The following is a 24,933-nucleotide window of genomic DNA, read 5'->3' on the forward strand; positions in this document are numbered from 1 at the left end:
GTTCTTTGTTAAACTATCTTCTGTACCGGTTATACCTTACCGGTTGGCTTCAACTGATCTTTTGAGGAAATTGCAGGACTATTCTGAAGACTTGCTTGTTTTGCAGGCTTGCTTGTTCTTGTCACCCTTTTTAGCTCACTCTAGTTTTTCCTTTAGCGTTTATAGAATAATTTGTTTTGATATGAAACCAACCTGAATATATTTGTAGAGAATGTCGTTTGTGAACAATAAATGTCTCGATATGCTAATCAATACATAAGTCTTTTCAAAATTTGAATTGCTTTTGTTGACATGTGCTATCAGTTTTGTCAATACCTCTAAATCTGGCACCACTTTGACACGGTTGTTTCTACAGATAAATATGGTAACATTTCGATGTATGTTATAACTATTTCCTTCATTTGACTTTGACAAAGGTTGCGTTGATAAGCCATTACTCATTTGATCCCTATATTTGGGTTAACTGTGTCGAAGACCTTTTGACAATACCTATCAACATTACTTTAACCATCGACATATCTCAGAATTGCATTCCCGACTTCTTTAGTTACTCCAATAAAAGCCTTGCCTTTAACTTCACTGATCACCATAAGTTATCCCGTTGTTGATTTTCTAGTTACAAGCCTAGGATTGGAATAGATATTCTGATATTGTTATATCCATGCTCTATTGGAATAAGTTACATAGTCGGGGCACCAACAATTCATGATTCCGATCTCATTAGCTATACCGATAAAGACTTTACCTTTAGTTGCCCGTTATCACCATTGGTTATCCTGATTTCGCTTTTTCAATTGTGAATATGTGATCGGAGTAACTTCCTTGACATTATTTTATTTACTTGTCATCGAAACAACTTCCATTGTTGGAATACTATTAACTTGTTATTCTATCTTGAATAGTTATATTGATAACCATGTATAATGCTTTATCGATTAGTCATCCTTTATTTTCCTTTATCGGGATAAGTTGCATTATTTGGGTAACCTTTTAGACTTGTCCCGATCATGTATGTGATCCCGATGAATTCATATCGGAATAACATATTTTGATATCCATATATCGAAATAGTTTGGTCTATCAGGGTTATAAAGATTCGTTGTTCTACCTTTTATAGTTACTCTGATAGACATTTGGTTCTCCTTTCCGACACAACTATTCCGATATAGTGATTCAAGGGTAGTTCATTCCATCGATATTATGTTGGATTTCTATTCCGCTTTTGTTAATCATTCTGATAGGTACCCTCAGTTTCTGTTTTGACAGAGCTATTCTGATATAGCAATATCAAAACAGTTTATTCTGTCGGTATCAATCATCATCCGAGAGATTTTTCTCTACTGTGATTGTGCTTCATTTTCTCTCGCGGATTCTTCTTTAGATGAATCATCCATTTCTTGGAACCTTTTCTTTTTTTGCTCTAACTCCTTCATGAAATTTGAAATGTGTGAACAATGGGTCTTGGATACATATACTTCAGAGGTTTCTTACAAAAGATAATAAGATCATTGGTAGTGGGATGTTAGGTTTTTTAGGTACATCAATTATAAATTAAGGTTGTATACTGTGGTAATTAACTAATTATATGTCGTTTGTGAATTTCAAATTTTTTGATATAGTTGGTCGAGAGTGGGATGCACTACATTTGTACATTGCAAAAAATCTTGATTGGATGACTTTATGGATTCAATGATGTCAACAATTTGGTCGCGCATTAACATGGGAAGGTGTGGCTTCATTGGTTAAACAAGCTCATCGTAACGGAGATTCCAATGTTACACCTTGGGAAATTGATTTAGCATATGGTTTAAGAGATAAACATGTACGTATAAATATATTAATCACCCATACTATTTAATTATTTTCAATTATATTGATGTATATGTTGGCATTTGCATGAAGATTGCATTAATGAAATGTTATGTTGTCATTGATGTTAATTAACTGGTAATGATTTTGTTGTAATGTTGTTTTGTAACCGGTAGGAAGATCTAGTGAAAGGAAACCGTAACCTGCTAAAATGACAGTATAAGTCATTCCAATGACATACTATCAATCCTCCTCTATCGGCAATGGTATCCCAAAATGCAATCCCATCAAAATCCCCAACACTATCGGAATTGCACAAAACGGATAAACCGGCAGTATAGACTAATTCCGAAAATGCACCTTGGAACACTATCGGTATAGCTATACCGATCAAGACTCATCGACCAGATTTATAATATCAAAATAGCACAAAAACTTTAAATCGACAGTAGAAACCATTCCGATCAGCTGGCCATCGACAAAGCTATCCTGATAACTCTTGTCAAGGCAAAAAATAACCATCACTAAATTATTTCGATATGCTTCCATTGAGTCCAGAATAATTTTTTAACGAATATTTTTTTAAAAAAATTGAAGGGTTTTGTCGAACATAGCTATCGGCATATGTTATACCGATAAACAAACTTCCTAAAAGATGACCTTTTCGACATAGTTGTATCGATCATCAAAAGGATAGTTCTATCAAAATAGATAACACAGTCGATATGCCATTTAGAGATCATCTCAACAACACAATTCATTCCGATAACTTGAAAGGGGTACACCGATTCTCAAAGTTATTCCGATTAATTATTCTTGCCTAAATTTCGATGAACATAGCCCGACGAACCAAAAAAAATTGCGATGAGGTTGTTGTACACGCGACGTTGTTTTCGTCATAATGACAACGAAGGTTTGCTCCACCTTGTTGGAAAATGGACGATAGTTGGGTCAATTTTGCGACAAACACCATAAACATTTTCCTTGGCGCTAACCGATGATTCTGGGTCATGGTTTCGACGTATAAGAATTGGTCATTACATCGACGAAATTTAAGCCAAGATTTCATTAGTAAATCGACAATAGTATGTCGATATGTCACCAAACATTCGTCAGAATTTGTAGTCAAATACAATAGTGTTCAATGATGCTAGTGTTCAGTATTTTGATCTGCATTGGTCCGCATTGCAATATCTTGGTTTGCTGATTTGGAATTATGTTTGGGATGTTCTTGTGTGCCTTCAATTCAGGTGGTTCGTGGTTTGGAGCTCCGCAAGTGATTTTTCTAGGTTGACAATCAGTTTAGTTAATGCTCTTGAAGTTTGGTATAATGATGATATAATTCTAGTAATTTGAGTTGGTGTGGATGTTGTTGTGGTAATTTATGATGCTTGTAGATGTTTCTAAATCATGTGCTATTTGTGTTGGTGGTCTGCATTGATCGATTTGTGTGTTACTGATAACTTTCTTTAGTCCGATGGTATTCTTCATGTTCTTGGTCGACATGGTGATTGTAGCGTGTTGCGAATGTTTGATGCACAATTATTAGAGGTGTTTCATATTCGAGGTGGTGATTTAGGTCCATGCTATGTCTTATCCAACATTATTTTGGTCCGCATGTGATATTGTAGCGTGTATGATCATATTTTTTGTAATTAGGTGATATGTGCTGAGCTGACCTTGATGATATTGGTCCAAGGTTGATTTCATGTATAAATAAATGTAATATCTTTGTAATTGAGTGTGGTGTGGATGTGTGAGTGTGTGAATAATGTATTAGTCATTTGGTAGCAAAGCATAAGTGTGGACAAGTGTGAGAGATGTTATGTTCTTAACTGGAACTGTAACTAGGCATTAGGAGATGTTATTTCTTAGTTCATGATCTTCTAGATGTAATTCGAATGTGTTTGTAAGACAACGAGTCTTCCCAGGGTTGTATCCCTTCTTTGATTTTGAGTAGTGAGCTCTAGACATTGTGCTTGAATGCATGTGCATTCCCCATTGTAATATTACATATACTTCTAACAGGGTATCATCATATTGTGGGTAGGTTCCCATCATGGTTTTTCCCTTGACAAGGTTTCCACATCAAAAATATTGGTGTTATGTGTGTTGTTGATTTATGCTTTCATTGTTAATTATCAAATCTGAGATTTATGTAAGTTGATGTAAAATTTGGTTACAACTGATTCACCCTCCTCTCAGTTGTCTGCCCTATCTTCACCAAGATTTCTATTTGCTTTGTGTTGATGAGACCATGAATAATATCAAAGGGCTTAGTAAAGATGTTGATGAGGTCATAATCGTTCAAAAGGTAATAATTTCTTTTCCTTTAAGATTTGATTCCAAACTTTCAATAATTGAGGAAATTAAAGATCTACATACATTGACAAAGGATGGGTTGTGTAGATCCTCACTGCCTATGAAATTAGGATTGAAGACAAACCATCACAAGATGAGGAAACCTTTAAAGCATCAAGAAAGGGAAATAACAAAGTATTCAAACCAAATGAGAGTTCATGCAATGATATAGGTGAAGAAGAAGCTCTTTTTGTGAGAAAGCTAAATAAAGGATCTAGGAAATATCAAGGTGATTTACCATTCAGATTCTTTGATTATGGTTAAACTAGGATACTTTTCTAAAAGTCCACAAGATAAAAATGAAAGTACAACTAGGATGAAGATGACCAATACATGAAGAAAGTAAGAAAGTACTATCAAAATAAGAGCCACAAGAATGGTCAATGTCAAAAGAACTCTTAAAAATATAGGAAAAGTTTTTATTAAAAGAAGAATGATAGCTCACTAGAAGAAAGCAATGAAGAAGTCTCAAGCAATGAAAGAGAAGAAATAATCTTCATGGTAATGGAAGTAGAGAATGATAAGAACAAAGAGGAAGGAATAAAGGAGGTGTTCAATGAAGAAGAGGAAGTAGATCTCGAGGAAGAACTCCACTATGCTTATAGAGAGAATGAAAACACAAGTAAAGAATTTCAAGATGAGCTACAAATTCAAATTTTTTGTGAAGTTTGAGAAAAATCGGATAAATGATTGAAGAAATAAAAGTTCAATTAGAAAAGACAAAACAAACTGAGGAGGTTATAAGAGATCAACTTGACGCAAAGGAATCCAATTTTGACAAATTGGAGCTTGGAATCGTCTCGGCCTTACGAAATGAATTGGAAATATTTGTTGGTCAATTGAATTGAATCTTGAAGTTTGACAAAAGCAATGACATATTGGATAATATAATCAATTTGCAAAGGGCGCCATTTGTTTCCATCACAATAGTATAATTAATGTCCCCCCGTAAGGGAGAAAATGATGATAAGAATCCCCCAAATGAATAAGTAGCTCCTACACCAATGACGAACACCTGGAAACATACCAAAATCTACTGCCTACAAAAAATGTTTCTCCCTTTGGGAAAAAAATAGATCCATTGGAGATATCAAAAGCCACTCCCATAAACGAGAAGAAGTAGGAATCCAAATCCAAATAGTGTGTGCCTCTAGAATATGCTTAAATGTCATTACGTCGATGAAGTATGATGATGCCACAAACTAATCAATTACATGCCCAATCAATATAGAAGGTGACAACCCATGATTATAAAAATTGATGTAGAACAAGCTCCATGGACAATTAAGATGGGTTGACAAAATTGATGAGGTTGTCAACAAAGAGAAGATAAATGTCCTCTATATAATCCTCTAGATATGCAATCTGAGACTCCACAAATAATAATGATATGTCTACAAGATACGAATTCCAAGGAGTTGTGTCTAAAATAACAATGCTCTAATGCATTAAATTAATGGGTGCCATTGATGTGTTAATTCCATGATCATTAGGAATAAGAGAAGATGACGCAGATTGAGATTGTGTCTCGACTTCAGGAGTGAGAATTGAGAGACAAGTCTTTGGTCCATTGGTGCATATAAGAACTATGATCAATTGAAGTATCTCAAGAGTACCATGATCAAAGGATATATAATCTATAAATGCAAGAATAATAAGACAATTTGTTGCAAGCTCCATTAGAAATGGAGAGATATGAGGGTCTCCATAGATATCCCAAAGGTGAGTCCAAAGTGTCTACAGACAATCAATGTTTGATAAAGCATACATAGTGTTAAGACCAACACTAGACAAAATAACTATCACAACATAGCCATTAATGATCCTCGAAGCATACTTACCCCTCAAAGTGTCTAGTTTAGAGATGAGTCCATATAGATAAGGCAAAAAGAAGAGCTACTTGAGGTGTGTTAAGACGCCCTTTCACCAAGACTCATAATTAACCTTTGCCAAGATGATAAAAGAAGAATGAACAAAAGAGATCATGATACCTCGTCGAATGAAATAATCAAACCTCAAAAACCTTAATGTTAGGACCCCGAGGCAACTGATAGGGGGGGGGGGGTGAATCAATTGTCTAATAATTTCATCTAAATATAACTTAATCAAACTTGATACTTAATACCGGTAAACCAAACTTAATGTCTGTAAACAGATTAATAGTTAACAATAGTACCGGTGAAACTTAATGCATGAAACAGAAAGAGAAACAACATCCACAACACATAACACAAAGATTTGTACGTGGAAACCCTGTAAGGGGAAAAACCACGGTGGGAAACGTTACCCACAATCAGATGATACTACTGCAGATAGTATGTGTATACAAATGGGGTTTGCACATGCAGAAAGGCCAGTTGCCTAGAGCTCACTGCTCAATCACAAGAATGGGAGTCTCACTGACTACAATTGGATGATTAAATCCAATGATAATGTACTGCTCAAAGTAGCATCTCCAATGCTAGATTCAGTACCGATTAAGCTCTAATTATCTCCTTCAAACCTTCCTTGAATCTTCAAATGATGTTTGCACGAGTAGCTCTGCCTCTGCTTATATTCACACATACCGGATATCACAACCTTACCATACCATATTGTGTACCATTATATTAATCTCACAAATGAGATCTTACATATATGTCAAAACCTAAGACCAAATGTGTAGGTCGGCTCACTAAGAATATTACAATAAAATCAATTACAAGAAGTCAAGATGTGATGCATCATGTCGGCTCAACAACAATATTAATTGATTAAACCATCTCCATAATGTGTTGTGCTGATTTGGAATAGATAACGCATGCTGGTCCATAACCTAGACCAATTCGTCGGTAATAGCAAATATGTCAACCCGATTAGACCAATAACCAAATCATCAAAACCAAGTGTCCAAACCATGGCTTCGACATGACCAAGTGATCTCCAGATGATAACAAGTTGTCCTCAGTGTCGGTGAACGATATAACCTGTCGGTGAACCAAATACTGGTGACTGTGCATAAGTCACTGAACTTGCTGGTGAACATAACCAAAGATCTCCAGAAGGATAAGTGTTGATAAGTGTTGACATCAATGACAAAACCAATGCAACATATCCATAATACCAACACTTAATACAGGTAAAACAGATCAAATAAATTTCTTCCATAAACAAATTAGTTGTTAGTGTCAAAACGTCTAAGAAATTGACTAGATATTGAAAAGACAAAAATATGAAAAAAATATACCTGGGGAAAAATATAGAAAAAATACATTTTAGATTTAAAGAGCTCTAAATCACCTTTCCAACACCTCAAAAGTTGAAATTAGAGATACTATTGAAAAGATATGAGCTAGTAAGCAAAAACTAAAGATCTAACTTTGACTTGGTATAGTAAAAATCTAGAGTAGAATCTAAAGATAAGACCATTACAGCTACAAAGTGTTCATAATTAGGTTTTCAATGATATCTTGTTTGCCCAATTTCAACATTGTATGCAAAAGTTATGACAAAAAGAAAACTAGACTAAATTTAGCCAATCGATAACCAAAAAATACACTTCTACATTGATTTCTAAAAAAAATTACCCATTGCATGCAAAATTTGATGAATATCCAGATGGTTTCTCAGGGCTATGAACATAACCCATAAATATTTTTTCTCAAAAATTTGCAGCAAAAAAGCTATGATCGAATTTTGTTTTCTTTTTGCTTATTTTGTTTTTCCTTGCAAAATTTGACAGTTTTTGATAAAATCACAAATAGTTTTTCGTAACTATAAAGAAAACCCATAAATTACTTTTCTTCAAGATAAGCTAATTTTTCTTCTCAACGATGGATCTCTCAAAATTTGAATAGGAACTTAGCAGATCTAGAGCTTTAATACCACGTTTAAGTTATTTATTCAACCCCACAAGTGCATGAATCAACTACAAGCAAAACACCCGTCACAAATGGAGATCAAGCAAGATAGATTTGGTCAACAACCTGGAAATTATATTGATGCACAAAAGATTAACGTATAAATGAATACAATAAATGCAACTCTAGACTAAACACTAGAACAAGAATAAAAAAGAGTAGGACAAGTCTCCACATCATGATGAATGAAACATGTGTTAAATAAAACTCAATGTAATAAAAGATAAAAAGAACTTAAGTTTTTCCTTAAATGATCAAAGTAATAAAGACCCTAATTATTTAAATAATTAGATAATAATTTAATTGCTTCAACAAATTTTATTTAGTATTGACCATTGGCTTAGTTTCTTTTTTTCAATGATCTTCAAACTCAAATGCATAAACATAGTGTGGTTTGATATTAACAAACTCAAATAATACAAATCAATGTATTCAAATGAAAGTTTACGAGCTTTCCACACATAGATTGAAACATTGAGCAGTTTCATCTAATAATTAAAAGATGGATGAATTCGACAAGTAGACATTTGACATTTGACATTTGTCATATCAATTGTACTTTCTAAGATATATTGGAGATCACTTACCAATGAGTTAATATTATAGCCCACGATATATATGTAGATTAAATTTTTGTGGTGGTGCTAATTCTAAGATATATGTTGGTCTTAATGTCCCTTAATTCATTATGTTGGTCTAATACAGGAGAGAGTTTTATGTTCATATGGTAAATTTTGGACATTTATAGTGTGGATAGTCTACTTTTGCATCCTTGTACATTAATTGATGTCATTTCTATCTATTGTGTAAGTCCCTATAATATTAATACTCTATGAGACTAATATTTTTCAATGTCTTCTTAGTGATTCAATTGGTGTCTTAGGCTTGCCTTTTGGAACATATATATATATATATATATATATATATATATATATATATATATATATATATATATATATATATATATATATATATATATATTTTAAAATCTAAAAGAAGATGTATTTGAAATATCAATATTAACAATTATTTCATTTTTAAATGATTTAATAATTATTTTATTTTGAAGAGTTATTTTTAATCTAAATATTAAGATAACAATCTTGAGTTGTTTTATTTATTAAAGAATATTTTCTTTTTATAAGCTACTTTAGAATAATTTTATTTGTTTAATTTTAAAACTTTTTTTATAGCTAGTCAGGAATTATTTTATTTTATTCTAAACCAATGGATCAAAATACAAATGTTATTTACAAACAAATCATTTTCTCATTAATATTTAACAATATTTGTTTGGATACACAAACTCAAATTCAATTATGTCATTTATAGTTGCATCTAGTATGATTAACCCTACCAATTGTTATATTCATACACTTAGTAAAATCATGATACATTTAACTTCAGTAATTTGTTGATCTCAAACTATTATCTAGCCTACCTGTAAATTGTTGTCATGACTTATCTATCAAGTACATAACAAATATTACAATCTTATAAAACTAGCAATCACACCTTGGTGTGCAATGGGTATGTCTAATACGCGTGGAATTTGAATTAGGATATATTTGTGTTGTGAATGGTGTTAATTGGTAGACCATTTAAAAAATGATATTGTTTGTGCAACGAAGGGACCAATGTAGAAGTGAAAGATTCAAATAAATTATTTATCCACCTACAAGGATCGAAACACAATAAAAATACTCCATTACAGATAGTCTCATTTTATGTTTGTAAGAGAGAGAGAGAGAGAGAGAGAGAGAGAGAGAGAGAGAGAGAGAGAGAGAGAGAGAGAGAGAGAGAGAGGGGTAATGAGATATGAATAGAGTGGAAGATAGAGATAGAGATGCATATGAAGATGGAGATGGAGAAAGAGATGGAGTGGAGTGATAAAGAGAGAATAGATAGGGACACATAGATATGGAAGAGATAAATATACTATAAGAGAGGGAAAGAATGAGAGAGGGAGAGATATAAAGATAAAGATAGATATGCGAAATGATATATAGAGAGAATAAAGAGATAGAGAAATATAGGGGTAGAGAGATATGGAGAGATAGATATGGTTAAAAGAGATATAGGCATAGAGGTATAGAAAGAGGGAGAGAAAGAGATGGATGAATAGAGAGACATATACATGTGTAGAGATGGAGAGGGCAAGATGAAGATACAGGGAGATAGGAAGTGGGAGAGAAATAGATAGAGATATAGATATATAGATGGAGAAATATAGGGAGAGATAGCGAGATAAAGATTGAGAGATAAATATGAAGAGAGAGAGAGAGAGAGAGAGAGAGAGAGAGAGAGAGTATAGATAAGTGAATAGAGATAGAGAGAGAAGGAGAGAAATTAAGTGATATAGGGAGGGATATTGATAGAGGGAGATATAGGGATATATGGTTGAAGGGAAAGAGAGAGAAATATAGGTACATGGGAAGATAAATGGAGAGAGAGGTGAATATAGAGAGATAGATAAGGGGATAGGGAGGGAGTAAGGGAGAGAGAGATGGGGAGATAGACAAAGGGGAAGAGTGTTAGGACCCAGGAGGCAACTGAGAGGGGGGGGGGGTTGAATTAGTTGTCTATTAATTTCAACCCAAATATAACTTAATCAAACTTGAAACATAATACCGGTAAACCAAACTTAATGTCAGTTGACAGATAAATAGTTAATATTAATACCGGTGAAACTTAATGCATGAAACATAAAGAGAAACAACATCCACAACACATAACACAAAGATTTGTACGTGGAAACCCTGTAAGGGGAAAAACCACGGTGGGAAACCTTATCCACAATCAGATGATACTACTACAGATAGTATGTGTATACAAATGGGGTCTGCACATGTAGAAAGGCCAACCGCCTAGAGCTCATTGCTCAATCACAAAATATGAGTCACACTAACTACAATTGGATGGTTAAATCCAATGATAATGTACTGTTCAAAGTAGCATCTCCAATGTTGGATTCGGTACCGGTTAAGCTCTGATAATCACCTTCAAACCTTCCTTGAACCTTCTCTATGGTCTGCTCATATGACCTTCAATATTCACACATACCATGTTACAATACCATAACCTTACATACCATATACCATCACATGTCCATTATTACTTATCTCACAAATGAGATCTTACATATATACCAAAACCTAAGACCAAATGTGTAGGACGACTCACTAAGAATATTACAATTAAATCAATTACAAATAAGTCAAGATGCAATGCATCATGTCGGCTCAATGCATTTACAACAATATCCAATCAATAAGTCATCTCCATAACGTATCATTTTGATCTAGAATAGATAATGCATACCGGTCCATAACCTAGACCAATTTGCTAGTAATAGCAAATATGTCAACCCGATTAGACCAATAACCAAAACACCAAAACCAAGTATCCAAACCATTTCTTCGACGTAACCAAGTGATCTCTAGATGATAACAAGTCATCCTCAGTGCCGGTGAACAATATAACATGTCGGTGAACAATGTACCGGTGACTATGCATAAGTCATTGAACTTGTCGGCAAACATAATGTGCCTGTTCAACATAACCAAAGATATCCAGAAGGATAAGTGTTGGCATCAATGACAGAACTAATGCAACACATGCATAATACCAACAAAGAGAAAGGGAGATATGTAGGTAGAGTGAGAGAGAAGAGGGGAAGAGAAGGAGAGAGAGAGAGATAGGTAGATGAGAGAGAGAGAAGAGCACGATATGGAGAGAGAAGAAGAGGGGTGAGAGATAGCACAATATGTAGAGAGGGAGAGGGAGAAGGGGGTAGATATAGATGGAGGAAGATATAGAGAGATAGGGAAATAAAGATAGATAAGGACATGGATAGAAATAGATAGAGTGAGAGGGAGATAAAGAGAGTAGGAGAGATGAAGTGAATAAGAGAGAGAGATGGATTGGAAGAGATAGATAGAGGAGTGAGAGGGGGATAGAGAGAGTAATAAAGAGGTAGAGATATATAGAAAGAGCGTATATATATATATATATATATATATATATATATATATATATATGCACACACACACACACACACACACACACACACACACACACATATATATAATATATATATATATATATATAGAGAGAGAGAGAGAGAGAGAGAGAGAGAGAGATGTATGTATATATATGTATGTATGTATGTATATGTGTGTATACACACACACACACATATATGTATGTATGCATGCATGTATACATATATAAATAATATTTAGATAAGTAATATATAATTTATATTATAATTATTAAATATAACAAATTCATTATTAAAAATATATAATTTCAATTGTCTTGCATGTTTTGAGGAACATTGTATTAAAAGAATAGGTTGTTCATTTCATATAGGATACACCTTCCGCATAATAAATACTTGTCATTAAAAGCTAAGATACATTAACTTGCAAAAAATTATTATTTCAAACTATTATTTAACTTGTCTTTCAATTAATATTTTACAAATAGTTAATTGATGGCTAACCAATAAATATTATTATTATAATATTAGATAGAAAAAAACTTACTACTACATGACATTAATTATAATTACAATAAAAATATAATAATAAACATCATATAATATAATAAATAAAATATAATAATACAATATTTGTAACACTAATTGTAAGTTTATCCAAAATGTTAACTCTAAACTCAAACTAAAAAACTGAAAAATAAATATTTTAAGATTGATGTGTTAATTTATTTATTTTTAAAATAAGGTAGGGATGTCCCACCAATATAATATAATTTTGATTCTCATCATCTCGAAATGCTCAACATCATCTTTAGAGTGACACTGATGGAGAAATGAAACGTAAAACATTGAACTTGTAGGTGATGGATATCTTGAGATTTAATATTCCACAAATTAACTTAAGCAAGTAAAAGTTTGTAAACCTAATTATTTTAATAATTATGTTTTACATTTAGGGGCAAAATTTAACTCGGGTTAACAATATATTTTTTTAATAATTTTGGTAGAGTATATCCTAATTATTTTAGGAGTTTGAGTAAATAGGTAAATATTTTTAATATTTTTATAAAAAATGTTTGAGATGTGATTTTTATATTTGTTCAAAATTATTCAATTTTATTTTTTAATATAAAATAAAAGAATTTAATTAATTAAAATGTATATATTGATATTTTTGATATATAGATAAAATCAAATTTTAAAAATAATTATTAATTAAATAATTAATAAAATGTAAAAAACAAATAATTTGGAAAAAAATAAATCTAAAACACAATTTTTTGATTGGGAAAACTGCGTTCGCTTGGTATTCAACCCTGACTGCGTTCGCTTTCTAGGGCAATGAAGGACGGCTTCAATTTTAGGGACACAGGGCAATCCAAAATGGCAAATCTGGTGGCTCGCACAGACGAAGTACAAAATCTGGCTGTCGTTTTTTCCACCCCCGCAAACAGTGACAAGATGGCACCTGTTGCTGCTATGGCGATCTCTCAGGATGTGCGTTGCAATACTCAAACAGGAGATACTGCTGACGTCACCAGAAGCAATGGTAATTTTGATGATTCGGCGAATGGACAAGGAATCAGGTGTGATCCACCCTTAATCCCAAACCCTAAATTTAATATGCCTTCTAATTTTTCAGATGTTTCAGTTCCCCGTAGCAGTAATGTGTCTGCTTTGAAATCAATTGATAACTCTGCTAATAATGTGCCTAGACCTAGTTCAAACCCTGGCAACAAGCCGAGATCCTTTCTGGAGGTGATTGCAAATTCATCTCCTGCAATCGCTTCTGGTGCTCGCTTCGCCAAACCTACACAAGATGAAAACACAACAATCGGTAATCCTTCTGCATTTCATGTTACTCCTAACCCTGAAATGTTAAATGAGATTATTAAGGAAAAAGAAAGATTAAGAAATACCGCCATCTTCTTCTCTGCGGTCGAAATTGATAAAGTGCCTGCTAGGAAATTCTTAGATGACTGGTTTTATAATTATTGGAACTTAAAGCTTGGCTATCAAATTTCTTTTTGTAGGCAGATACAGAAAGGATTGTTTGTTGTGTTTTTTATCAATAATGAATCTCAACAAGCTGTGCTAAAAAAAGAATATTGGACAGTTGGAAACACCACATTCAGGGCTCTGGCTTGGAATGCGGAGGCTAACCTTGATGAGGTGGTTGCTCTCTCAGCTCCAAGATGGGTTCTCATTAAACAAATTCCCCCTTTTTTGTGGCGTTTTATTCCTCAGTTGGTTGAACCCCTAGGAAAATTCTTACGAATGGATGACTCTGCTCGTTTAGTCCCTCATTTAGATGCGAGAGTTCTTATTGCTTTGAAGCCTGGGCAGGATTTACCCAAAGAAATTAACATTTCTATAGTTAATGAGCAGGTCTCTTGCCCTGTTGAAACCCTAGGAGGTTTGAACGCGTGTTTTTTATGTAGAAAAGAGGGGCATCTTAGGAAAGATTGCCCGATTATCAGAAATAAAACCCAAAAGAATACTAATCCTTTTAACCTCCCCATTTCTACCCAGTCGGTTCCCCCTTCCTCTGCTAAAACTAATCCTATGCCTTCCCCACTTGCCCCCTCACAATCTCCCCCCTCTCCGCTTCAAGCACCGTTCTCTCAAAATGTATCATTTACTAGCATAGTGGATACAGATGGTTTTCAAATTGTTACAAAAAAAAGGAAAAATCGGTCGAGTAAAAAAGACTCGACTCCAAATATGCCTTTTGTATCCCCTCCTTCTGCAGCTAATATGACTACTAAAGACAATACTAAACCCTCTGTCCCCCCTCTATCTGCTTCTAAGGCTCCCACCAAACTCATTTCTTCAAAACAGAATCCCTCTGTGAAAGATTTTCAAGAGATTTCGGATGATTTCATAGTTGAAGTCATTCCGGCAAACCCTGCTGTTGTTAATAATCAGTCTCCGGTGCTGGAGGCTTCTTCCCCTTCTCTGTCTGATAATGAGGATATCCTCACTACTAGAAGGAAAGGAAGACCTCCGAGATCCAAGAACAAAAACAAGAACAGTAAGAAGCAGAATCAAACTGACTCTGAGGATGTTTCTCCTATGGAGGACATCGTGGGTGTTGAGGCGTCTAATTCTCTAATTCTATCTCAATGAATTGCGTCTCTTGGAATATTAGAGGACTGGAATGTCCTGATAGAAAGTTTGTTATTAAGAATTTTCTCAGCTCTCGAATTAATATTGATATGATTATGCTGCAAGAAATTAAGTCTACTGGATTCAATCTCGAATCCAATCTTAATTTTATCTGGAGAGATGCTATCAAATTCTCCACTAATCACCCTCAGGGTAGAGGGGGAGTGGCGATTTTACTCAGCCCCAAATGGGGACCTAAAATTAAAAGTTTCAGTTTTTCACCTTGTAATAGAGCTATTTGGTTGATCTTTAATCATAATGATATGGATTTTGGTATATCTTCTGTTTATGCTGCCAATGATTATACGGAAAGGAGTATGTTTTGGTCTTGGCTTAGCTCGCTTCCTGACATTCCCTGGATGTTTGGAGGTGATTTCAATATGATTGAGAATCAAGAAGATAAACTAGGAGGTCTCCCTTTCTCTTGGAAAGAGCAAGAAAGACTTACCTGGAATAACTTTAAAAGGACTAAATCCCTTTTTGATCCTTTAAGGGGAAGCAAGAATAATAACCCTGGCCTCTGGTTTACTTGGTGTAATTTTCAGAAGGGTCAGTATAGAATCTACTCTAGACTTGATAGATTCTATCTTAATAGCAATTTCTTTTCTGTGATTCCGGATAAGAATAATAACTTGGTGCTTGTCTCCCCTACCACTCTTTCAGATCACCACCCTATTTCTATATCTCTTAATCTCGGCTGCTCACCTATTTATAGCAATCATTCTAACCGTAAATTCATTCTCAACACTAGCCTTCTGGAGGATAATGACATTCTTGCTGCCATTTCCATTATTAGACTCATCAATGAGTCTCATTTTCCCTCTTTATCCTATATCCGTAGGTGGAGTCTAGATGTCTCTGCCTGGCAGAACTTTTTAAGAACTATTGGTCAAAAGAAGGCCAAAGATTATAGATTTAAGGAATCCTGGCTTAATGATAATCTTTATAATGCTGAAATTGATATCCAAAATAACCCGGATGATCCTTATCTCTGTCACTAGCTTGCCCATGCTAAGAATGCTCTCAGAAAACATCAACATCAAAAAGCTCTAGGGGTGAGAATTCGTTCAAGAGCCCATTGGTTACATTATGGAGATAGAGGTAGTAAATTTTTCTTTAATCTTATTAAACATAAGCAAGCTAAGGAATCTATTGATAAACTGCTTATTGACAATCAATTGATTACTGATATTGATATTATCAAGAGTGAATTTGCTAAATTTTATAAAAATCTTTTTACTTCGGAGGATTCTCAGGAGGCTAGGGCCCTTAGAGATCAATGTATGAATCTTATTCCTAAAAGGATCTCGGCTGAGGATGCTTCTATTCTTGAGCAGCCCTTGTCTCTTGAGGAAATTGAGAAATCTATCAATTCCCTTAATAATGATAGAGCTCCTGGGCCTGACGGGCTACCTGCGGAATTCTACAAGGCTAACAGTAAATGGATTAGCAAAGTCTTAATTAATATTTATAATGAAGCCATCGATACTAGAACCCTGGGTAGGGATATTAATTCTGGTATCATTAAACTCATCCCTAAGGAGGGTGATAAATCCCTTATTAAGAATTGGAGGCCTATAACTCTTTTAAATGTTTCTTATAAAATTTTGGCTAAGATTATGTCAACTAGGCTTGAAGCCATTCTCCCCAAATTTGTTTGCCCTACCCAAACTGGATTTGTGAAGGGTAGATATATATTAGAGAATCTTATTACTAGTTGGGAAGCTCTTAATTGGGCTAAGCATACTAATCAAAATGTTTCTATGTTTTTACTGGATTTTGAGAAGGCTTATGACATAATTGAATGGAATTTTATTAATATGATGCTCGAGGCTTTTGGTTTCCCATCCTTCTTTTGTGGTATTGTGAAAATGCTTCTCAAGGATGCTCATGCTCAAATTGATGTTAACGGATCCCTGTCTACCATCTTCCCTTTGGGAAGATCGATTAGACAAGGGTGCCCTCTTGCTCCCGCTCTTTTTGTTATTGCTTCTGAAGCTCTTTTTTATATTCTTAGGGACAACACTTTATCCCCTGCTGTTAAAGGCATCATCCTTCCTAATAATAAGGAAATTATAAACTGTCAGTTTGCTGATGATACTTCTCTGTTTCATGAAGCCTCTGAAGAGAATTTTGTTGCCATGATCAATAAACTTAATTTCTTCTGTAAAATTTCTGGAGCTAGATTATCCCATGCCAAATCTATTTGTCTTGGTTGGGATGATCAACCTCCTGTATGGTTTAGTAAATTTGATTTCCAATGGGGTGGCCCCTCTAAAGTTGTCAGATATTTGGGTATCCCCTTTTCTGTTAATCCCTCTTTAAAAGAGATGTGGGGTTGGGTCAAGGATAAGATCCATAATAAGCTGAACAAGTGGCACAATAGGTCTCTATCTCTTGCTGGAAGAATCCAAGTTTGCCAAAAAATTATGTCTTCTTACAACATATATTATGCCTCTGCTTGGATGTTTAATGACTACCAAGTTTTGGAAATCCAGAAAGCTATTAGAAATTATCTCTGGTCTGATGGGAAGGGAAATACAAAGCTGCACTCTGTCAATTGGAAATGGTGTCATGTTGATAAGCTCCTTGGGGGCCTAGGGTTGAAAGATCTAAGACTTTGCGGTCTTGCTTTGTCCTCCAAATGGATCTTTCATGCCTTAGAGGGAGATGATCCTTGGAAAGTTTTGATTCGTAATAATATTGAGAGGGGATGTCCTAAAAATGCTAAATTCTGGAAAAATCTTCCTCTCATTGATCTCATTTGTGGTGAATTTCCTATTATAGTTCAAGGCTCGACGGTTTTTAAATCCATCTGGAAAGCCTGGAACCATGTTAGGCAATTCATCACTAACAAAGACTTCTATAATAATAAAACCCTCCATGGTGAAAGATCCATTTGGTGGAACCTTAAGCTTGGTAATAAACCCCTTGCTCTTACCCAAGGGTGCTCGGCTAAGTATTGGGCTAACCTTGGAATCAAGCAATTCATTGATATCTTTGAAATGGACAGACTTATCCCTTGGGATGAATTAAAGAATAAATTTAAGCTTCCTGATTCTCATAAAAAGACTTATAGTATGATTGTTAAAGCTAGTAAAGACTTTCCTACCCTATGTCATGTGGACTCTAATAGTTATTTGAAGATAAAATGGCCTGATGGTATCACCATCTCCAAACTTAAAGCCAAGAATATTTATTCTGTTTTAAATTATAATGTTGACATCATCAATCATATTAACAATATTTGGAATACTGATTTGGATATTTCTTCTTGGAAGAAAGTTTTTAATTATCTTTGGAAAAGTTCTATTGATCCTAAAATTAAATATTTTAAATGGTTACTTATTCTCAATAAGCTGCCTATTAGGAACTCTTTCTCTGATATTAACTATTGCGGCATTTGCAGAACCCCGGAAACGGGGAAGCATATCTTCTTTGAGTGTAGTTTTTCCAAAGAGATTTGGTTAATGTTTGGTATTTCTATCCCTTCTAATTTCAATTTTTTTGAAGTTATTACTGGTTTTATATCTAAAGCTAGAAAAGATGTTAATATGTTTTGGGATATTACCTCATCTAACATTTTATGGCAAATTTGGAAGTGTAGAAATGAAGAAAGATTTCAAAATATCCCTAGAATGCTTACTGAGTCTTTTTGAAGTCTCACATACTTTAAATTTTTTTCGCAGATTCAGATGACCATGAAAATCAACAAGGCTAAATTCAAAAGGCTGCTCAAGGATGGTCATGCTACCTTTTTTACAAATGAGGTTAAAAATGGATATTTCTGGAGGCTACACCTGGATAATATACATGCTTTCAATCAAACCTTCAGCAGAATTAGCAAGGAGATTAAAAGAAGACCTCACAATGCTAATAGTGAGACGGTTTACACGCTGAAACAAATCCAAGATCAGAAAAGCATGGTATGGATGGATGGCTCCATGGGATGGGTGGCTTGGGTGGACACCTGAGATGAAGTGCTTTACTAGGTGTCTTGGTTTATGGTTTTGTCCTGCTGATTCGTTGTATATACTTCATTTTTGATGGTGTGAGGCTTGGCCTCTGAACTCTGATACTCTATGATCTCTTGTATTTTTGATCTCCTTATTTCTAATACAAAAAAACAAATAATTTGTCTTTCAAAGACACCCTCACTAAACAATTTTCCTAACATCATCATACTTTACATAAAATTTACAAATGATAAAATCTTCTTTAATAATTTCCATATGTACCAATAGTAGCTCATTTGTATCCAAGTAGTTAGAATTAGTAGATTTTAAGTGGAGGAGTTGTGCAATTTTATTGGTATTCATAGCATGCGAATACACTTTGAAATGACCACTTTTTTACCCTTGCACGCATAATAGACCCCACATCATGCATCGTTACTATCCAAAAGCTAGAATAATAGCTATAAACAAGCAGCATACATAAACAACCTAAAAAAAACAAAATTTGATGTACGAAATCCATGAATGAACAAAACGACTTCAAATATACTTCCTATCCAATATTAAACAAGTTTAAATTATTTACCAAATTAATGAAAACTCAAAACCACACCTATAACCTTGATCCAAATTTCCACATAATTGTAGATTTCAATAGATAATCCCAAGATACAATTTTAAAAATCAATTTACAAAGAGAGATAATTAAAAAAATAATCTAACCCTAGATATTTTGTAGGGGATACTTTATCCCGAATGAATGATGGTTTCCTTCCTCTTTGAAAACCCATTGCCGGACCCAAGTTACTTCTTATCCAAAACCGTGAGTGGCTGACACGACGTTTGCCAATACCACACCCTTTCTTTAATCATTCATCGACCCCAATCCCGAATAATTATATTATATAAAGACGTGTTGAAGCTCCAGGTATGGAAAATAGATCAGAACGATTTCATCCCTATCCAAATAATATACCCATCTTCCTTTACTTAACTCAAGTCTTTGCTTAATCAATCAGTAGTTTTACAAGGAAATCAGTCTTTTCAATGGCAACATTGCAGCAGATGATCAACTTTGCCCCTGCAATTCATTCGTCAGTGTGCAAAGATAGTGTGAAAAAGCGAAATGGGCATGTTGTTAGAGTATCTGGGTCTCTGTCAGAGCAGAATGATGCCATACATCAGGTGAAGGAGTCTCCTTTCAAGAGGACTCTCCTCAGAGGGATGCAGGAGCCTTCTCCCATTCAGAAAGCTGAAAATGACATGATGGGTTAGTACACTGTTCTTCCACATATGATTTCTGTTTTCTGAAAATGCCATAATGGGTTGTTAGCACACAGTTTTCCATTTTTCCCACATGATTTCTGTTTTTCATAAGTGATTTTTGGATTCAGATGTGTTAGTTTTGTTTTTGCATCAACTGGATTAGTACACTGTTTTCCTTTTCTAATTTAGAGTCTTGTTTTGATGCAGATTATTGTAGCACACTGGAGGGCGACGAGGGATATCAGTGCTGGGAGGCCTATTTTGAGTTTGAGGACATGAAGGTATGCAAATTGATGAGTGTGAACTTATTATATGAATCTAATTCTTAACACTCAGTACATCTAAGTAAGTTTTAATAGAGATTGTAGCATGGAATTTTTTTCCGGGAGGTCATTTATTCCTCTGACTTAAATGTAAACCCTGATCTTTAACTGATATTTGTTATTGGTTTGTTTTTAGGGTATCCCAATCCTCAATAACATATCCATTTTAAACCCAAATCTATGAAATTAATTTTGATAGATGTTTAACTTCTTACAGGGATTTGTCAATGGGTGTTTGAGGGTATCCAAATCCTCAGATAACATATCTACTTAACATCCAAATCTATGAGGATATTTCAATCTTCAAATAACATGTCCTTATATCCTTAATTCTCAAATCTATGAAATTAATTCTGATAGATGGTTAACTTCTTATTAACATTTATTATTGGTTGCTCTAGGGTATCTCAATTCTACAATAATATATCCGCTTAAACACATCATATTTAAGTAATTTTCACAGATAATAAAACATCAGAGATCGCTCATTTCAGTATTTCCATTCAAATACACATACTGTTTACAAAAGATTACTTAGAATTTTACATTTTGAACTAGCTCAAAGCTATGAAGCTAATTCTTTGACATTTTTTTTAATCAGTAAAGGCAAAGGCTTTTTTGATCTTTAATCAGCCAGATTTATATATTAATTTTTGGAAAAGATTACACAAAGATCCAGAATTCCAAAAACCCAAGAGCTAGAGCTTAAGATAGATTTTTGAAACCAATTCCAGTTTAGTGAGGGAATCTAGCTTCAATGTTCATATATTCGTGAGCTGGGATGAAAACAAGTTTATCTTGAAAAGCATTAAACTCTATACACAACTCTATACAGTTTCTTCTTCAATTGAAAAAAATTCTAAAAACTTTCAGAATTTCGAGCAACGATAATCAAAAGCTTAAACATAATATTTACGAGTTTGAGTTTAGCTTTAACAGAGATTATCTAAACTTTTTTTTTTTAAGAAAAAATTAAAAACCAACAGCCATCTTTTAACTTCTAACTGATATTTGTTATTCAGTGTTTAAGGGTATTAAAACCCCCAAATAAGAATCGACAAAAAGGCTGTTTACTATTAGTCCTTTTTTGCTTCACCCAAATTTCAACTCAATCTAATATCTTTTGAGGGTTTTGGGCAGAAAGAATCCATAGCAGAAGCTGAAGCTGGTTCCGAAACCGCGAAAGATGATCTTGTAAAAATGGTACGGCAATCAGGAGGTGTGAAAAGTCTGGTTGAAAATGTGCATTTTGTGACAAAAATCTCGAAAATGCGCAAGGATGCTGTAGTGCCTGAGCATTCCACAGTGAACTCTCATAATCTGGAAGAGGAGGAGAAGAGGCGGCCATTCCCTGAGCCAGACGGACTGCCCAAATCACAAAAAGAGTTGGAAGAAGAAGAAAAGGCACTGATGCCCGATTCCTCTTATACAAGATTGTTCAGAAGATTGGCCCGCGGCCGATCTCCTGCCTGGTACACTCCACGCCCTGATCATGAAACAGATTGAGATCATTCACCCACCATACATACATAATGTTAATTACCAGTTCTCTGTAAATACCTGGTTCTGCGCATAGGTTTTCCTATGATATTATCTGTTAATTGTAATTTTGCAGAAACAGGATTTGGAAATTTTTATATAGATTTAGAGCGAACTGTAAAATATGAAAAGATAAGTAGGCTTACTATTTTCGATTTCCCGGTTTTGGATTAGCCCGCCCGCGGTATTGTGCAGTGGAAGTGTTGAATAAAGGCAAGGGGCAACTGTGAAAACAAATTATGTTATGGAATGAATTTTATTTCGCCTTCATTATCATGTCTGCTTTATTTGGCCTGTCACTTTCCAAAGTATGATATTTTTCTCTCAGATATTTTTTAGCAGATAAGCTTTGTTGACAATGCAGGCCACCGTTAATGAGAATGATTAAATAAACTGTGGTATTCTTCACAAATATCTTTGTTAGATATGCTTTACATTCTGCATTCATTAAAAAGTAATAAATCTTTTATTATTATTATTTTAATTTAAATTGATATGTATGGTTGGAGGATTTTGATAATCATTTTAGTTATTCAATATTAGAGATGAATCCTAGGTTTAAATCTATTGAATTGAAAATAGATGTTAACACGTCAATGGTCTCTTTGAGATCTTTACTCGAGAGTTTTACTAAAACCATAGTCTATATTAATCACAAACCCAAAGAACACTACAGTCTAAGGTAAGTTGAAGTCCATTTCAAATAGTCAAAGCCTTAATCGTGTAAAAATGAATCCTTATATATTCATCCATCTAAAATTGGACATTGCCTCTATAATTTCTAGCAAAAAAAACAAAAAAAAAGCTACTTGTAGGCTTGATTAGCTTATCTCTAGAAGCACACTATCATAACTAATCTTAATCCAAGGATGAGTCAAAGGTTTTCGCACAATAAACCTATCTAAATATCAATTGTCTTATATGGGGAGAAAAGTTCCTTGCCAAGAAGCCCAATTTTTTAACAAGACGTATATCTCATTACAAATAGCTTTAAGTTCATATTAAAAATCTCAAACGAGCAAGTCCAAAGAGGCTAAATAAAGAAGAGTATTACAACAATAGATGAGTTTCAAGAGTTTCCTTAGCTAATTCACAAAGGACACAATGTGAGGGGCTATACCATCCTCATTTTCGAATTTTTTCTTAAGTAAAATATTTGTCATGCATAATTAATTTGGAAAAAGTATTTACTTTTGGCCAATTCATGGGGGTTCAAACCTTATGTTTACTAACAACCAAGTATTCACCCAACAAGAGTTTGCAACCAACCTTAGCTAAAAGTTTCCTTGATAACTTTTATCATCAACCAAGGACATCCTCACCAACATTCTTTAGATCTTCGGCACAAGATCTTCTTTGGAGAATTTCCCAAAGTTTCTCTCTAAATTCTCATAGGGCTCAAAGCTATATTGGTAACCACTTCTTCATATATATATAAACTTCAAAACATAAAACTAGTCGAGAGGATCCAATTTTTTTTCAACGCATGGAATTTAGGAATTTAAACTAGCAAGAATTTATTTTGATCTTACGACTCTTAGACTAGAAGTAGGCAATTTTGTGTTTTAAATTATCTAAATGATACCATTCTTGATGACAATGGTTTCAAGCTTTAGGCACTACTAAATAATCAAACTATGCCCATCCATTGATAGTGTGGAATCTCTCTCATAGCCAATGTCGAGGTATTTAGTAGTTAGGAGCCAACTCCAAAGACTTTGATTTTACATACCATTGCTAAAAAAGATTTGCAACCAATGCATTATTTTTAGCAAGGCTTAATTCCAAGTTGTCACAATCTCTTAGCTAACAAAATATATGCCAAGTAAATACATTCATAGGAATTGAGAAGAATGTTGAAGAATAACAATCAATGATTTAATTCACTCAATCATGATGGAAGCTAAAAGATAAGATCTTCTAAAAAAATCTCCCATGCAACCATATCAAAAGTTGTTACCATATCCAACTTAATAAAAATCCTCTCATTCTTGCGTAATCACAATGATGTCCATAACTTCCCCAACCTTAAAAAAGTTCACTTATTTTTTAGATATGATGTCATGTAGATAGACTTTCAATATTTCCACAAATAAGCTTAGTGACGATTTATAGACCAAATTGCATAGAGCGATAGGGAGAAAATGGCTTGAAGCTTTAAAGTTCCCCATCTTAAGAGTAAGAACTAACATAGTATTATTTAAAGTGAACAACATCTTTTATAAGTTCTCGACTCCTCCACAACTCCACATAAATTTGTTTTAATGATGCTCCAAATTTCTTAAATTTTTTAGTGAGAAATATGTCAGGGCCTAGACCCTCTCCCTTTGTAAAGGAAAACCATTTTCTCCACTTCCTCGATTTATAGGGGAGAGAGAAGGTTTCCAATCTTCTCGAGTTATATGTTTGGGATATTTTGCAACACTTTATGTTAAATATTTGCATATGTTCCGAATTTCTTAAATAAAGGAATAAATGTTTGTAGAAATCTTTATAAATTTCATGCAAGGAAGTAACTAGGTTTCGGCCACCATCTACTAAAGGGTCAATATAATTTTAACTTCTATGAGTTGTGATAAATTTGTAGAGAAAAGAGGTGTTGTGATCCC

The 24,933-nt window shown here is 34.0% G+C and overlaps 2 protein-coding genes and 1 long non-coding RNA gene across 3 annotated transcripts; 2 read left to right on the top strand and 1 right to left on the bottom strand.

Annotated features, from left to right (window-relative positions):
- The first annotated feature begins 18,175 nt into the window (after nt 1-18,175).
- Nucleotides 18,176-19,024, top strand: LOC131875631 (uncharacterized). Its single transcript, XM_059220219.1, has 2 exons — nt 18,176-18,717; nt 18,930-19,024. The coding sequence occupies exons 1-2, from the start codon at nt 18,246-18,248 to the stop codon at nt 18,959-18,961; spliced, it is 504 nt and encodes a 167-aa protein (XP_059076202.1). The 5' UTR covers nt 18,176-18,245; the 3' UTR covers nt 18,962-19,024.
- Nucleotides 19,025-20,099: 1,075 nt separating this feature from the next.
- LOC131034224 (CCG-binding protein 1) lies at nt 20,100-22,594 on the top strand. Its single transcript, XM_057965628.2, has 3 exons — nt 20,100-20,466; nt 20,670-20,743; nt 21,926-22,594. Exons 1-3 carry the CDS (start codon nt 20,244-20,246, stop codon nt 22,289-22,291), a joined length of 663 nt encoding a protein of 220 aa, XP_057821611.2. The 5' UTR covers nt 20,100-20,243; the 3' UTR covers nt 22,292-22,594.
- LOC131876343 (uncharacterized) lies at nt 21,123-22,605 on the bottom strand. The gene is made up of 2 exons (XR_009372618.1): nt 22,471-22,605; nt 21,123-22,271 (listed from the first exon to the last, which is right to left on the bottom strand). It is a non-coding gene; the product is annotated as an uncharacterized LOC131876343 (long non-coding RNA).
- Nucleotides 22,606-24,933: the final 2,328 nt, after the last annotated feature.

The sequence above is a fragment of the Cryptomeria japonica genome, chromosome 5 (assembly GCF_030272615.1).
Source record: "Cryptomeria japonica chromosome 5, Sugi_1.0, whole genome shotgun sequence".
Taxonomy (NCBI): domain Eukaryota; kingdom Viridiplantae; phylum Streptophyta; class Pinopsida; order Cupressales; family Cupressaceae; genus Cryptomeria; species Cryptomeria japonica.

Excerpts from the sequence above, each read along its gene's own strand:
- LOC131875631 (XM_059220219.1), top strand. The coding sequence starts at position 18,246 with ATGGACAGACTTATCCCTTGGGATGAATTAAAGAATAAATTTAAGCTT. Across the intron at positions 18,718-18,929 it reads AGAGATTTGGTTAATGTTTG|ATTCAGATGACCATGAAAAT; the intron begins GTATTTCTATCC and ends TTTTTTTCGCAG.
- LOC131034224 (XM_057965628.2), top strand. The coding sequence starts at position 20,244 with ATGGCAACATTGCAGCAGATGATCAACTTTGCCCCTGCAATTCATTCG. Across the intron at positions 20,467-20,669 it reads AGCTGAAAATGACATGATGG|ATTATTGTAGCACACTGGAG; the intron begins GTTAGTACACTG and ends GTTTTGATGCAG. Across the intron at positions 20,744-21,925 it reads TTGAGTTTGAGGACATGAAG|AAAGAATCCATAGCAGAAGC; the intron begins GTATGCAAATTG and ends GGTTTTGGGCAG.